Raw genomic sequence first — 17906 nt, 5'->3', positions numbered from 1 at the left:
CAGCGCCCTCTGCATTTAACACGAACAAATTTTGTAGCCAAATAAAACCATCCGTAGCACTGAAAACTTCAAGACCAGTGTTCTTATCAGCTAAGTGACACCTATTCGTGTCCGTCCCCTGATCCCCGCCAACCATGTCGTTACCAGTCCATTATATCTTAGTCCGTGGATTAAACCTACCGGCTTCCCAAAGACTTCCCAAAGACTTCCCAAAGATGATTTGTTGCGTATAGAACGTTTATTATCATAATATTATATTATTTTGAATTTTCGTTATTTCGGTAATGCCAATAGATAAATAAAGAAGTACAGTAATTTTTTACACGGTTTAAGATATACATATATATACGTATCCGTTGTTTTTTATGCATTATCAGCCATCAAACAGATATAAATTCTGTAATGTCGTTTGTCTATCAGGGCCTGATAATCAGGCATTCAAGCTATCTGTTGCTAGCTGAAAGCGGAACGTGCACAATTAAATATTAATCGTAAAACTATGAAATATACCAAATATTTTAACTGTTTTTTATTTTAAATAGCCAACTATCGGAAAGCCAACAGGTTAGATTATAAATTTGTTAAAACTTACAGCATTTACCATTATTATTATTTTTAATTTTAGTACTTAGATAATAATGTATATACTTTGTTTATTCGGTGTACAATACAAAGGCAAAAGTGCACTTTGTATGTAGATTAAACCTTATACTAATTCATAATTGATAGAAACTGAGGAGGTGATCATTACTCATGTTCAATCACTACCCATTGCCTTGGTAATTTTTACGATAGGTGATTTTACTCCTATAAATCGGAAAACATAAGAAAAATTTATTTTGTGTGTACCTATGTGTTTTAAATATTTTGAGAGATAAAAAACCAATAGTACACTAGATTATCTACTAATTTATTTAGTCATGTTTCCCAAAACTTTTAATGCTAATAGTATATGCAGTTCTTGTTTATTAGTATATAGTTTATAGATTTTACATATCTCATTAAACTGTTTTACTGTTAACATAGTATATAACAAGTAATTTTAATATGATAATAGGACCAACATTTTTTTTTTTTAACAGCAAAACATTTTTTTTTGAATTTCATATTTTGTGTATTATTATTTATTTTTCTATCAAATAATATTAGTAACTATTGTGAAAAACTTTTTATTTGATAATATATTAGTATAAAGGAATTTCAATTTAGTTAGATATCAATGTTTGACATGATAAAAATTTACTGTATTAACAATACGGTATAAATAAGTTTAAAATGATTTTAAATATGATTGCACATTATGAAATATATAAGTGCAAATAATATTATAAATTACAACAAAATAACAAACTAAGGATGTTATGTAACCCTTTCACTGCTACACTATTTAAGTACTGCAACCTGTGTGTGCTATGTAAAATTAAATATTAATTATTTATTTCAACTTTTAACATTTTAATTTTAAGTCTTTACGATCTAATTATTTAGGTTTAAAAAAATACGAGCTGAGGTTTCCTAAACTTGTAACTTGAAAGGTTACCACTTACCAACAAATAATCATATTATAAAATCCAGGAACGTAATAGTACTTATTATAGAGCAGCGAAATCGTTTTCGTCCAAATTTTTATTTTTTCTTCGGGCTGTCACGGTGTCTGGTGAGATAGGCCGCCATCCCCTACCCGGGCATGGCAGATACCTACGGTTAGGTGCCCACTTAAAAATTCTGCCAAAACAAACACACACGTGTTCAAAACCTACCATACCCTCCTCTACAGTTGCACAGGCTAATACCTCAGTAAGATGTTGAAGCCTCAACCAAAAAAAAAAAAATATTCAATAATAATAAAATAAATTATTGAATAAATACATTTATAATTTATTGATTATTCCTTATAATCAAAATGTTATAAATACTTATAAAAGATATACAAAGATCAGTTGCAATAAACTTTAGGCTTGAATAAAATATAAATTATAAATAGGTAAATTTTAATGTCTTTAAATACTTTTTATTTCACTGTTAAAAACAAGTACAATCCACAACTCATGATAGTAACACCTTAGATTTAGAATAAATATAATTACTTCTTATAATTAGAATATTTTGTAAGATTGGCGGAATTAGGGACATACGCACATAATATTATATTGAAAATTTAAAAATAACACAATTTAAAACAATAGATCAGTTGTATCACACTTGTCACATGTAACCAGAGTTCCCAATTATGAAAAACTGAGGCTGTCATATATAAATGTAAATGTATGCGGTCTACCAGTGAATTTACGATTATAGTATGCGGTCTACCGGCAATTTACGAATATAGTATGCGGTCTACCGAAAATAAATAAATTAAAAACTATATCATTATATTATAGTATAATTATTATAGTAGTAATACCTAGTAAAATATTAATATCAACCTGTAACAACATAATGATGATTTATAATATTTTATAATTAATATTCAAAATAAAATTGTATTTTATTATGTATTCAATTATAAAATATGAATTACCTTTATGATTTTTTCTGGATCCTCTTAACAAACATTCGTTGACTTGTATGATAATATCAGGTCCTCCAAATGTATTAAATTTTTACTGGTATATCCCGACACAAATTCATCCAGTCACACAGTGTTGGACAATCTCCCAGTTAATGTCATAATTGTTTTATTGGATAAACCTTGAGTCCAATAGAACACCAGTTCTAACTGTTGACTGAGGCTTAGTCCACTATTTAGACAACCATTTTTGTCAATAAAAGTCCTAAAAGCATTATCTTTTCTATAATAGTATACACAATTATGATAAAATAAGCTAAATGAATATAAGAATATAATTTTCTCACCTTAAGCTTTGTGTTGTTTGACATCCCTTTCGCTTACAACGTAAAATTTTCCTTACCTCTCTCCTTGCGTAGGTATAAATTCATAGCACTTCCACACTTAAGACATTGGGAATTTTCATTATTTGCCAAAACATTTTTGTCAATTAAAAAAATTTGTGGTTGATTCGTCACTACTTATAATTAAATAAAAATCTTTTGCCAACATTTTGAGTGTATATACTATAAATTGTGGTGTCGCGCAATAAATGACATACTGAGCTATTGAGCCCATACTTTTACAAAATATCGAAGTATTCTTATCTGTGTATAAGGCAATAAAGATAAAGTGTTGACCGAAAAAAAAAAATATAAGATAAACTTAGGCCTGTGTAAAAACCGGCCGGTCGCTGGTAGACCGCATCCTACAGCAGCTGGTAGAACGCGTTTGCCAGTAGACTGCATACTATATGACAGCCAAAACTGAATTCTTCATGAAATGTAAATACAAATTCATATGTCACTTGAAAATGTAATATTTTTTTTACATGGGTTATGTGTTAAAACCCCGATTTAATTTCGGTTTACAGTGTTGATAATTTTTTTAGGGTTTTGGCTAAACGGGTGCAAAGCCTTGTATTTTTTTAATTAGTAGGTCGGTATATGAATAATTAACTTATGAGGTTGCTTCTATTGGGTTTGGCCAAGCAAAAAAAATGTATTGACACTAAATAAAATATCAAATATCAATGCTTATTTGTTTTTGAATTAGCTACAACAAAATTAGAAAATCAATTTTTTGTGTTTCCCAATTATTTTGAGAAGTACTGGGAATTTTCGATTTTGACCACCTCCAAGTACCAACTGTTAATCATTAAAAAAGAACAATTTTTAATAATTTAAAATATACCTATTAATTGAATATCACAAAAAAATAACATTAATATCAAATTATTATTACCTAAATCACCGGAAATATTTCAAACCTACAAAAAAGCTAATAAGTCAAATTGACGATTGTCTATACATTCACATAAATGCATCGTTCTCATTGCGACAAAATCGATTTTGGTATTTGGTGTAACTCTAAGACAAATGACCGTATATACATGAAATTTTCACTGTTTGTTTATATTGGCATTTTCTATACACGATAATATTTTCAAAATATTTTGATTTGTTGTGGACTGTTTACAGACATTTTCAGTTTCCAATTTTATTAGTTTTTTTCTTTGAATGTCAATAAAATGTTATTTATTGGGTAAAAAAGCTTGAAAATTGAATACAAGGCTCCTACTATATTGTTACAACGACATTGAAAAATATTAAAAATCCAGTCACCATTTTTTTTTTCATAAGCATTTAAAGTTCAAATCTTGACAAAATACGTAAAAATCACAAAAATGTGCACATTTTTTTGTTGGAAATTTCTAAAAAATGTTCTTTTTAAATCTAAGATTTGAAAATGTAATACAAAATTCCTTGTACATTTTTCTACTTTTATCAAAAAAAAAAATGTCTACAAGAGAATTTAGTTAAATTTGTATGGCCGTTTTAAGTTTGTATTTTTACAACATAGGATATTCACTTGATTTCTCATGTAGCAATTTCCTTATTTTGTTGTAATTCAAAAACAAATTACTGCAGATATATAAAAATTTGACTGAATGTTTATATTTTCATTTTCTATACAGCATAAAATTTTGTAAATATTTTGAGCTGTTTAACATTGTAAGTTTTAATTTTTTTAGTTTTTTTTTTCTACAATTATCAATAAAATTTTATTTGTTGGGTAAAAAAGCATGAAAATTTAATACAAGGCTCCTGATATACTGTTGCAATAGCAGTTAAAAAATATTAAAAATACATGGGCGCATTTTTTTTATAATTATTTAAAGTTCGAAAATTGACAAATGGCCACATACTTTTTATATTTATGCTGACCAGACGTACTTATTTTATAGAGTCGGGGATACCCATGGACCCCCACCTACCAAAAAAAAAAGTGTAGGCGGTTGCTCCTCTTAGGTTATAGGTTTGGCGCCACTGTACAGTTAAAGAAAACAACGTAAGATCAATTAATGCATTTCTTGGCTCAGAATCTAAAATATATGCCGTCATTAAATAAAAGAGGCAACTTAAAATAATATAATAATGAAAAAAGAAATTATTAAATATTATTTCCATATTAAGATATTATACTTAAAAAATATGTTAATATTTATTATGATTTATTTCTTCAAAATGTTGCAAACCTAACTAATAATATAGTGTAAGGAATATTTTCAATTAGATGTGTAGATAAAATTAAGAATACAATTATTAACATGCAATTTATTGATTAGTTACTAATTATATTTTACTATATATATTTTTGTCTTAGTTATGGCTCCTAAAAAGAAAGTTTACAATGGCTATTCAGTATTCATGATGGAGACTCGACAGAAATTAATGAATCAAGGGGTTAAAGTAAGCATGGCTGATATGTCAGAGTATTGCAAAAAAGATTGGGAAGAAATGCCTAAAGAGATGAAAGAAAAGTATAATTTAAAAGGCAAAAAGATGAAAAATGAAGCAAAAGTAGGCAAATATACTTCAATTGGTGAAAATATAGAAGACGTTAAAAAACAATCAGATGAGAGTAAATCACAAAAAGATGCTATGTACTCATATATAGATGTATTGCTTAGCATGCAACCAGCCAGCTATTATCTTCCCAAGCAAAAATTTATTTTGATTCATATAAACTCTTATACATGCGAGAAAGAAGGATTTTATTTTCCTGCCGAAATATCCATGGCTGAGTTTTCTTTAGAAAAAGGCTTGATACGCATGTTTCATCAGCTAGTTGGATTTGATCAAGTCAGGACAAATGCTCCGCGAGCTCCTACAGCAGATATTAACAATCATGCTGCTAACAATCATAAAATAAACGTATTCTCAATGTTTCCCAATAATTACTCAGAAATATTATTAAAAATGATTGGTAAGTATAAATATTAAAAATAATTAATTTTTTTTTTAAACTAATGTTGAAATGTATGGTAATTATTTAGGTTTTATAATGAACAAAGAAGTTGATGTATCTGTTCTGAATGACTTAGCATTAGACATGCCACCAGTCTATACTGCACATACACCTATTGAAAATGAACTGATGATTACTAGTACAAGTTTATCCAAGTTATTCGCTAGTGCAGTAAGGGATGCTGGAAGAACTGATTTCACTGATATTATTAGGGTTTACCATTTGGATAAACTATTTATGAAACTAAAAAATGCATGTTATAAAGTTAAACATCCAGATACAGATGATTTAGCTTTACCTTCTGTTGCTATGGCTACCGATAGTTTATCAAAAGATGTGTTAAGTACAATTAAAACAATTGGTTGTAATTTTCATGAAAAACTTGAACACATTCATGGTTGTAGTAACTATTTTGTATGTAAGTGGATAAACATTTTATCAGCTCATTGTTGTCGCTATATTGACATAGAACTTGTATCTGGTTGTCATTATAATTTTGATTTATCAAAAACAGAGAGTCCATTTGAAGAACATTTTGATAAAATGAATATTTCTAATTTTGCTGCAAATTATTCAGATAAGGAAATAAATAAACCGAACACTTTAGAGGCCAATAGTTTCCCAGCGCTTGAAGGTAAATTAGCGACTGTTATTCAAAAACCAATATGGAATAAGCCAGAATATAAAGCAAATACAAATAGCAAAACTATTACAAATAAAGAAGACAACTTTCCTCCCCTTGGTGATTCGAAAAGTATTCAAATAAACGCTCCTGTACCAGTAATAAACAGCTGGTGTAAGAATGCAGGTCGTGGCAGAGGTATTATTAGCCAAGTTCAAAGTATTAACCAAAACCAATTAAATGCAAACTCAAAGCTAACATCCAAAGGAAGAGGACTTTCTTCTGATAGAAATAAGTAGTGTAGACATAATAGTTATTAAATCATTCATTACTACATTTTTTAATATTAATTAATTTCTGTCATTTAAAACTGGTTATTTTAATGCAATAAAGATTAGGAAACTCATGCATAGATATGTATTGAAATTTTACAAAAAAAAAAAAATGTATTAATATTAATAAACATTATTGCAAATCAATAAATAAAGGCAAATTGTGTAGAAACATAATAATACTACCTGTGTAAATATGAATTTAATTTTTAAATAAAATATATTATTTCTAATCTGGGGTGGCGGTTGGAGATGGCCTGAGTGGAAACTTTGTTATGATGAGGGCTGACTTCATAATATAGTTCTAAAGACTAAGAAAACAGTTAATATTTTATAAATATGAGTATATAACACTAAAACAATAATAATTTATACTCTAAACACCTCATTTTTATACAACTGAATTTTAATTTGTATTCAAAAGCAATATGTTTTCAGTTACTCAATAATACAAAACAAAGTTAAAAGCATGAAGCATCCACTGGCCCCAGATCAAATATCTCCGAACGGGTCTTGCTAAGTATGTGACTTGTTTTCAAAACCATTCTCGATTGTTTGGGTCAGGTTAAATATTTGCCCTGTACACAATTTTCCTGGGTGGAAACCAGCTTGTTCTTTCATTAATACATTAACCGCAAAGGGTAATAAGTGGTTAAGCCGTATTCTTTCAAAAAGTTTGTATATATGGACACAAATTACCAAAATTAATTTGTATATGTGGCGCAAAATACATGTTATATTTTTAATAAAATTGTACAATACCATAGCTAATATTTCTAACTACCGCATACACACAATATTGAAAATATGTCACCTCTGCATTTTCGCTTTCCTTATAAATGTATAACTATATATACCTATATAATATATAACTATATTTTTAGAATGGTATACAGTCAAGTGATTATAACCTATATTTTGTAAAATTTTATATGGTTTCCATTCATCTGACATGATTGTTGTTCCTGGAAGTAAACGAAGTAATTCAGCTGCACGCATTATATACAAACTCCAACCAACGAACAATTTCAAACTAACCTATCCACTATCCAGCAACATTGCTAATGACTCGTAGTCATATTTTAAATGTCATTAATCGTTATCGCAATACTGACCCACTGCGGTCTGCGATAATGTGCGTATAATAATAGTATAATATAATATAATAATTGTAGATCACCAACTACATCTTGTATAATACGGTAGATCACCTGATACATCCAAAAAAAAGGTAGTAGATCACCTGCTACATGAATGCCTTGAAATTTTATATTGTAAAGACATATTATTGATAAAAAAATGTTTGTAAATTATTTTCAAAATAGTAGTTTTGCCCAGGTTAAATTGTCTTTAATACCACTGTGAACCAGTTTAACTGGTTTATCGAATCAGACTAAATAAACTTATATTATGTAATATCTTATATCATTTCATATAGGTACAATATTATAAAACGCAAAGCACTTATTTTATTATAAATATAAAATAATATGATTTATCGAAAATTCGAAACCATCACGATCGGTGATCACAAACAATTTATCATTTCCGTCCTGGGCACATGTCTGTATGATGTTATACATTACTAATAATAATCAGTATTCAGTATTCAACTTTGTATACTAGCCACTATAGGTATATTAATTATTATTGTACTGTATAGAAATCTGTGGTCCTGGGGCGACCTTGTCGGGCCAACTTCAAAGTATATATTATAGGTAGTTCAAACGGCATTTACGAGGTTACCTACACTTACCGTCCGTAACTACAGCCTGCGGTTATTGTAACATATTAACGATTAACGATGACATTTTTTTATTTAAATAAACATTGTTTTACTATTATTCTTGACAGTTATACATTTGAAGTACAATAAAATTAATACATATTAATATAGGTAGTATTACCCCCCCCCCCACCGATCAAGACCCACCTTGCCGTGGTGGGGGGCGAAAATTATATGGTCCGTGCGACCGTGCTTAGAGGTCCGCACTCCGGCCCTGTCTCATTATATGGGGCCGGAAACTCAAAAGCCACCTGACCCAGTGGTATATTTAGAGAGAGGCGACGGGGAACAATTGCGTCCTCAAAGGAGCGCTGTCGCTAAAGGTTATAACCACGAATTAAGATATATCTTAAGTATATCTTAATTCGTGGTCAAATAATTTTTATTTTATTTTATTGGATTTGTTGAGAAATTATATTAGTGATAACTGATAAGTGATAACCTGTATCATTTTTTTAATATATTTTACATTTCTATTTTCTATACATATTTCTATATAGTCCTGACCTTAACTGGTTGGAGTTGGAAGGTCTTGTCCACCTGCTACCGTCAGTAAACGGACACTGAGGGAAATAAGTAAACCATTACGAGAAGGCCACTCTAAATCGAACCAATATATAGAGAGAAAACGGACAATTTACTCCTAACACAGGCCTCTACGGATACAGGGGGGGGGGGGCGTCCATCATGGGTAAATTACTGGAAATTTTATTTATGAAGAAGATATCGGTGATGTTATTTGGAACAGAAGGGCGGATATGTAAACTATCTTTGGCAAGATACACTTTAATATCGTTGGACATTGATTTGGAAAAGTACTGCAGCTGTTGCGAGAGCAGGAACGTCCATAATAATGTAAAAAAACTGTCGAGTAAAGGCACTCGCAGACCAACTCGCGGGACCCCCTAAACACCCCTTTGATTTCTCCCATGCTCCTAACACAATTGTTTTCCAACTTAAATTTTTAATTTCTATATTTTTTAATATCCCATCTAATTCTTAGTCTGCCGGACAGTCCGGTCTATTATAAATGAAATGTTTTGCCAACCGACAATGGCGGCCGTCCACAGCTGAGCTTTACTTGAAACAATCTACATTTTTTAGGTAGGAGTTCCTTATCTATATAGTATAGAATTCTGTGATCGTAATACACAATTGTCATTACACACTACACACTACACACCATAAAGATTAGAGATATCTCTTATCTTCATGCTACACACGTTCCACGTCGTCCGTAATCCGTATAAACGTATGAAAAATTAATGAAATAATTTAATAATATAATAAATAATAATAATATAATAAATTATAATAATTGTCATGTATAGTAGCAGGTAGTGTCGTACGACCGCATAGGAACGGTTCAATTTCTTTTTTATGATCTATTGGGGAAACAGATTAACAAAACGCGCTCTGGTGGAAACAATTTGTACCTTCCGATTCGGGATGAATAGATATAGTTTTATATTGGTTATTTTACCTATTATAATAAATTAATTTTGGTATCCAAACTTAGTACGCTTATATAGCTAACTGTATTAGTGGTTGGTAAGTACAATTTCTACAAATATTATCAAATACATTCAAATACACTTCACTTAAAGTAAAATACGTGCGAAATGTCGGGAAAATATATACAATGTTCCGACTCCACGTAATTGGCACGTATGGGTAGTGTTCTAGTGTGGACTGTGGAACTCGCCCAACCACCAGTACGATGATAGGCGTCGACAGCGCTCCCAGTGTCTTCCCAAATTGTGGATCTATACTCTGTAGAATGTAGAGATGGGCAAAATATTTTGAATATCGATGTTTGATGTATCGATGCATCGAAATTTAAAACACCGATTGTTTAGTTATATCAGGAAAAAACCTCAATGTTTTTCGATGTTTAATAAAAAAAAAATGTTTAATTCAATCATGGGTAAAAGTGTAAAACAATTTATTTTTGCTTATACATGGACCGAATAATCTAAGACCGTGCATGTCAGTACGTACCATGATAAATTAGATAATATAATGTACCATGTTTCAAATTAAATATTTATATTTTTAGATTCTGAGCGGAGCGAGTAATCTAGTGGTTTTACAACGGTGTTTATTTATTTATTTATTTTTTTATATCCTGTATATAAAATTTCTACCAGAAGGAGTGTTTCGATTTCAACATATAGTACGTTATCTTTTAGAAAATTGAATCAAGATGGTACTTTAAAGAGGTCATTTTTCGATTTTCTCAATAGTTATTTAATGCCACGGGAAAACGACTGACAAATTACGAAAAACCGCTTAAAATGGGATTTTAATTTCTAACGGATTGTTTATCACCGTAGCGACGAATAAAAAATTATAATATAATAATATTAATTCTACTTAAAGGCTATATTAAATAATAAAAATTTAAAAAAATCCAGACTGATAAACCGTCTCCGCTCAGAATCGTTTTTCTTATACAAAGATATTATATCATTGAATTCAAGTTTTTATACAATCCATTATACATTGTCCCACGTGTAACCTACTGTACAGCAGGGCGACATCCCCTTACCCGCTTTTTCAAATATATAATTTAAAATATAAATTCAAGTATTTAAAGAAAAGATATGGTAAAATATTAAAAAAAACATCGATATTTTTTTCGATACATCGAAGACTAAATATCGATGTTTTTTGCTCACCTCTATTACTCAGCTGTATTACTGTATTTAGTATTATAGTCTGTATAGTGTATACTCTACTCTGTAGTCTGTACTACTGTACTAATGTACTATAACTATAGGTAGTTTCTCACTCCTCACTAGTCACACACACTACTCAGTCGTCACTCGACTCGAGGATTCAGACAATTTAGTACTATATAGTCAGTACTATTCGTCTGCTACGGTTGTTATCGTTTATTTGTTCATCCCAATACTGTCGTTATTATCCATTACACGCGGTCGGTCTCAACAACACTTTGAAATATGGAGGTAAGTAAATTTAGTTCGTTTTCTCGTCAATGGATTGTGGTAGTCGGGCGTTTTGACTGACTCCAATATACCGGTCTACCAAGTACCAATAAAGCAGTTATTATAGGTGGTTAAGGAATGAGCACTTAAAAAAAAAATTAAGCACGAGTAAAACATTTGCTAAAATTTCTATAGGTTATATTACTTTAATAAATACTGGAGACCTTCAAGCCCTCTTCTCCCATTATTTTCTCTGCGCTTCAACCCCCAAACTAAGATAACATTGGTCAATGATACTGTACTGATGGGTTAAACATATCTTGAATTTTAGTTTTTTTGTGATTGAAATTGTGTTTAAAGCATGTAGGCAATAGGTATGTATTATTTTATAATGAGTTCTGAGACCCTGAGGGTACTTGATATCTTTAGTCTTTATCCGATTTCATATATTTTATACTTCTGTGCATAAGGCATAACATAGATCCAGTGTGTATACGGTCAGTATGTGGCAGTGTTGGCATTCGATATAATTACATTAAGCAGAACATTAAGTTTTTGTTTCGTGTACCTACCAATAATACTTGCTTTACATCTGAATAGTATTACTTTTAGTCCAGATCACCTTGTGCCCTCTGTACATGTTAACCCTGAAAAATTAATCATAAGTCATTGACATAGAACTTGTTATGTTTAACATCTTCCAGCATATTTATCATTGTGTAATTTTTGAAAAGTAAAATCTATATGAAATGCATGTACCTAATTATTTAAATATTTACTTAGGATATCTATGGGCTCACATAGATACCCTAAGGGGTATTGGTTAATTATTATTTTTTTTATATGAATAAACCCCAAAAGAACTGGTTGCTGTCATAAACAATTTGCGTAACCAGTTTTCTCAAAAACTCATACAATTTATAATTAATGTTAGGTACACCTATTGACTATTGCAGGTTTTAGATTTTATAACCATGCTTTTCGATGAAATATTATAACAAATTAATATTATTTTAATGTATGGAATGCAAATTATCATTATTATTTAATTAATTGCATTGCTTTACATTAAATTGACTGTTTATTTGAATTATAAAAATCAAAGATCATTAAGCAAAGATTTGTCTCTATCTAAATTTAATTTATAGGGAATAATACAATATAACATTTAATAATTATATATTTAAATTGATTTAAATTTAAATTTATTAATTATTCATTAAAAAATTTAGTTGTAATTTTTGACCCGCTCACCCAACTGTTTATCTTCCAACATGAATTATCACATAGCATGCAGAATATTATTTTTATAAATAAATATATATGTTTATCAAGTTTCAACAATGCCTATTTAAAATTGTTAGGGGTCAATATTTTTTTGTTATATTCGGAAAAAATACTATTTTTAAATTAAAACGATTATTTAATATATATTTAAATGCCATCATTATATTTAGTAAAACTGCAATATTTTTGTAGTTTTATTTCAAATGAATCACAATCATTTAAATGTGTTTCTTCAAAATATATTGTAATGCATATCAACCGACTAATAGCCACGTTATGTAGGTTGCTGTTTCTCTTTATACCATGACTACCAATGTACTTTACAAATACTCATATTTTTCATATGAGCGATAAATACCAGTGACAGATGGTTTTTTACATGTATGACTTATTTTTTACAACAATATGCAAAAAGCCACATTGTAGTATTAGGTAATATGATAAATTATAGAATTACAATTCAATAATATTAACCTAGTCACTTTATATTAATGTTGTAATTGAGAAAAATAGCTTATACTATGTATGTAGGTACCTAACTTACATAGTACTAAAATAAAATTTTGCTATAAGTATATGGTAGTCTATTTTTGAAACTTCTAAGAAAAATTTTTATTTTTTTAGATTGAAATTGTAACAACAACGGACAAGAATATTGGAAAAATTAAAGTAAGAATTTTTATTAATAATATTTTATACTAAACACTTATATATTCAGTAGCTGACTGAACTTCAATTTTAAATGACGCACTTTCATAATTAAGTACTTACCACCACCACCACCACCACCATCCTATTTTTACTTATAAAAAAGTTATGATGTAAATAAAATGTGATCAAAAGAGCCAAGAGGTCAGACTTTAGTATGTAATTTTGCGTCATAGTCACGGGGTGGCACCACCCCCTTTGTAAAGTTGACGCAACCGCGTCAAAATTGAGCGCTTCAGCTCGCCACTGCTTATATTATGACATACTTTGGGACATAAATACATTGTATTATCTATAACATATTAAAAAAAAAATTTAATCGAGTGATATGAAATCTGTAAATTTTTGGTATTTACATTATAGTTATTACTTTTATAAGGAATGCCATAGTGCATAGGAAAGATTCTATATAAATACAAATATAAGAAAAATATGTAATAACTAATAATGTTAACTTAAACTGTAATAAAAATAAATAGCCCAATAAATGTTGTTTTGTTTTGTTTTCCATAATATCAGGTAGGTAATTAAAGTTAAGTTAAATTATACTCATTGTTAGATTTACATTCAGATTCAATTTAATAATTATAAATAAAAATTTTTTTTATTTTATACATTCTTAATTTAGTATTTGAAATTATTATTTTGGAATTGATTAATTTCTTTACAAAGCTTGTTCATTAATATTCAAATGAAAAATGTTATTCCATGTCCTTGAAAAATGTCTTGTAATTTATTCAGTGTGCCTACTTGAGTTGACATTATTTGTGCTAAGTAATATTTCACTAAACAATTATTTATAAAGTATACAATATGTACAAGTACCTATCAATTATTAATGACTAATAACTTTCTAAAAATTCAAAATCACATTCATTATCATTCATCATAATGAATATGATATTTTAACTTGAATTTCTAACTTGAGATTTTTTTTATTTAAATATCAGTAATTTTACACTAAAGTACCTACACTTGTTAAAAACTAAATTCATCAATAAAAGTGAAGAATAAATATTATTTTTAATCTACAACAAAATTCTTTAGATTACGTTTTTAAAACCCAAATTTAAATTTTAAATTTTAGTGGTTTTATTTCATACCCATTTTTGGAACTAAATAAAATATATGAAAATGGATATTTATGTAAGTCCAATAAATTCCCAAATCAAGGCTTGATGTAAAAGTTTTTCAGACATTTTTTTTTAAGTTTTCTTGAAAACCATTTAAACTTAATTTTTTAACATTATTGAACAAGTGAATAACTAAGAGAGGTTTACCTATTAATTAACTGCTATCATGTCATTTGTGCCCTACCGCAAAATGTGTTCTACTGAAGACTGGTCTACTGTAAAATTAGGAAAATTTTAATTTAATATTTTATACTTGTGTGGACTCTAATCATTACTTTCAACGGAATCTCCAAATCTATCTTACCAAATTTTATATTATTTTAAAATCAAAATTATTTATATGTACCATAAAATGGGATTACTATGATAAATTTGTACTGTTTTATTACAATTTTACTTTTTATTTTTTAGATAACTTTGTAGTATTAACAATAAAATTCTCAAAATTAAATCTTAGTTATAGCTAATTATCCTCAATTGTTTAATGTTTTAATTTTTAAATTTCTGATGTTATCTTCTGAGATATTAATCTTTTTAAAATGCTATCAACGTTACACAACATTATGGGTAACTTTGATACCTACATTTTGTAATGTGTTAACAAAGTAACCCCATTTTATGAAAAAAAAATTAAATTGTCATGGTACTATGGTGAATAAAAATATCATATTATCAAAGTTACCCCATTCTAAGGTATTAATTTTAAAAAACTAAATAATATTATTATTATATTGGTATAGTGCACAAAGCATGATACCCATTTTAAATTTCTGATAACTTAGTGTAATTAAAAAAAAAATGCAAGTGTTCTAAGTTAATGTTTATCTACAACACCAAGGTATTTAATGCTTGTCGACAAAGAGATATTATCTTTATAACATTTTAAATGTTTTGTACTTTTTCAGGTTACAGATGCTTCTCAGATTAGTGATATTAAGAAAAGCATTAGCAAAGTAAAGTCTGCTTTATATCCAGACAGACAATCTATCAGACTTGAAGCTAGAGGAAAAAGTTTAAAGGATACTGACAAAGTTAAAGATTTAGGTAGGTACTAACCTAGTATGGAAAAGTTAAATGTAGATGAAGTTTAAATTATATTCTTATATTTTGAATATCAATTATTTAAAATTTTTGTCAGAAACAAGTATTGATTTAGTGAACTTTTTAATAATTTTCTTATTCAGTATATAATAAGTACTGTTTAAATAATATCTGTAATATTATAAGAAGTAACAAATTGTATTAATAGGTACTTACTTTTTTTCTAGGATTAAAAAATGGATCGAAACTTTATGTTAAAGACTTGGGCCCTCAAATTGGATGGTCTACTGTTTTTATGGCAGAATATGCCGGTCCCATATTTGTATATTTAATATTTTATGCACGACCCAGTCTGTTTTATGGGGCAACACATAATCAAAAAATGTCACAAGTGGCTCAGTAAGTCCTTATATTTAATAGTATGGCAACTATTTCAACTATCACGTTTTCCTATCAAGTTAAATTATTTTTGTGAATATGTTATTTAGGTATTTATTAGATAGATACCAGAAATGGTCCAAACAGTGTTGTACAAATTATATTATAGCTAGTGTCAATTTATCGTAATGTAGGGTTGCCCACTAGGATTTTATTTCTTAAATTTTTTGTTCATTGTTTGCTTGATTTGAACTTTTCTTACCTCAGTATTAATATTTGGTCACCACTGCCTACTGTATAGGTTAATTTCCGTAAGTAAATACTTACCTTATCAGTAACATATAATCTAATAGTAATTGTATGTTAACAGAACTTAAACTATCAGAAATATATCATTAAATTATCGTACAATTTTGTAGCAAATATAGTAATAAATAATTATGTACGCATAGATTTTATGCGACTTACATTAAGTTTTATAAAAACCTATATCTAAGTATTTAAACTTGCCTTTTTTTTTTATCAAAGAAATTGCTTATCATCAAAAATGTGTTCTTTTCCAAGTACATATTATGTAAATGTCATTCCTATTCTTATAATTCTAATTCTTATTTTTGTTTTCTTAGAGTTGCTGCTTACTGTTGGTCAATCCATTATGCAAAACGTGTGCTTGAAACACTGTTTGTACATCGTTTCTCTCACAACACAATGCCAATAATGAATCTGTTTAAAAACTGTACTTATTACTGGGGCTTCACTGCTTTTGTTTCATACTATGTTAACCATCCATTGTATACTCCACCATGTACAATTCAATTTTACATTGGTCTTGGTACTTTTATCGTAAGTATTGAAATTAAATTAAAATTTTAGTATGTTAATAATGAAATATACGTTTTATACAATATTACAGTTTTGTGAATTAGGAAACTTAAGCATTCACATTGCACTGAGAAATCTTCGTCCACCTGGTACTAAAGTCAGGCGTATACCAGTTCCCACTATAAATCCTTTTACACTTCTTTTTAACTTTGTTTCTTGCCCTAACTACACTTATGAAGTTGGTAGTTGGATTGGATTTACCATAATGACATCTTCATTTTCAGGTAGTCATTTAATATTATATTGTTGATAAAAAATAATTTGTATGTAATTTGTTTAGCTGGATTATTCGCTTTTGCTGGATTATACCAAATGGCAGTATGGGCTCTTGGAAAACACAGGAATTACAAAAAAGAATTTTCTGACTACCCGAAATGTAGAAAGTCAATCATACCATTTTTACTTTAATTTGTACTAAATGTTTTAAATAAGTTTTTTGTGACTGAATATGGTGGGTGTATATTTTTTTTATGGGTTTTTCGGTTTGTATCTTGTGGATATTATATTTAAAATTTACTGTTGTACATTTTACAACTTTTAATTAAAATACAAATAATTGATCAAATTGTATATGAATATTTGTAATTTTTTTGTAATAAATTTACAGCCACTTTTATTTCATATAATAATGTATATTATTGTTCAAGTCATATTGTATACTTAGTTGAATATTATTTCTCTCTTTCGTTTTTAATATTATACTTATTGGTAAGGTTTGCTTATTGCCAGTGAATCTGGTTGGCCTCACAAAATATAATTTAACTATCACTTAACTGATCACAAGTATGAGTTGTTTAGATTGGGAAAAAAATGTTATGTGTAAAAGTAATAAGTTATTATAAATTACATTTTTATATGTAAAAATTAAACAGGTGTAACAGGAAGACCTGACAAAAAAAAAAAAAGATTCTACTTTAACGTATGAC

General features: G+C 28.5%; 2 protein-coding genes across 2 annotated transcripts; both read left to right on the top strand.

Moving 5' to 3' along the window:
• Positions 1–286: 286 nt before the first annotated feature.
• Positions 287–7009, top strand: LOC132948407 (protein maelstrom homolog). Its single transcript, XM_061018844.1, has 3 exons — positions 287–564; positions 5216–5818; positions 5889–7009. Exons 2-3 carry the CDS (start codon positions 5218–5220, stop codon positions 6779–6781), a joined length of 1494 nt encoding a protein of 497 aa, XP_060874827.1. The 5' UTR covers positions 287–564; positions 5216–5217; the 3' UTR covers positions 6782–7009.
• A 4300-nt stretch (positions 7010–11309) lies between these two features.
• LOC132949063 (probable very-long-chain enoyl-CoA reductase art-1) lies at positions 11310–17613 on the top strand. The gene is made up of 7 exons (XM_061019822.1): positions 11310–11572; positions 13463–13507; positions 15585–15723; positions 15948–16119; positions 16725–16941; positions 17012–17204; positions 17261–17613. The coding sequence occupies exons 1-7, from the start codon at positions 11567–11569 to the stop codon at positions 17386–17388; spliced, it is 900 nt and encodes a 299-aa protein (XP_060875805.1). The 5' UTR covers positions 11310–11566; the 3' UTR covers positions 17389–17613.
• Positions 17614–17906: the final 293 nt, after the last annotated feature.

This window comes from Metopolophium dirhodum, chromosome 7, assembly GCF_019925205.1.
Source record: "Metopolophium dirhodum isolate CAU chromosome 7, ASM1992520v1, whole genome shotgun sequence".
In the NCBI taxonomy this organism is placed as follows: Eukaryota; Metazoa; Arthropoda; class Insecta; order Hemiptera; family Aphididae; genus Metopolophium; species Metopolophium dirhodum.
The sequence above is the reverse complement of the archived record's forward strand: the minus strand, read 5'-3'. Positions and strand labels throughout refer to the sequence as shown.

Coding starts and splice junctions, on each gene's coding strand:
- LOC132948407 (XM_061018844.1), top strand. CDS start 5,218: ATGGCTCCTAAAAAGAAAGTTTACAATGGCTATTCAGTATTCATGATG. Junction 5,819..5,888: donor AATATTATTAAAAATGATTG/GTAAGTATAAAT, acceptor GTAATTATTTAG/GTTTTATAATGAACAAAGAA.
- LOC132949063 (XM_061019822.1), top strand. Junction 13,508..15,584: donor AGAATATTGGAAAAATTAAA/GTAAGAATTTTT, acceptor GTACTTTTTCAG/GTTACAGATGCTTCTCAGAT. Junction 16,942..17,011: donor TTGGTCTTGGTACTTTTATC/GTAAGTATTGAA, acceptor ACAATATTACAG/TTTTGTGAATTAGGAAACTT.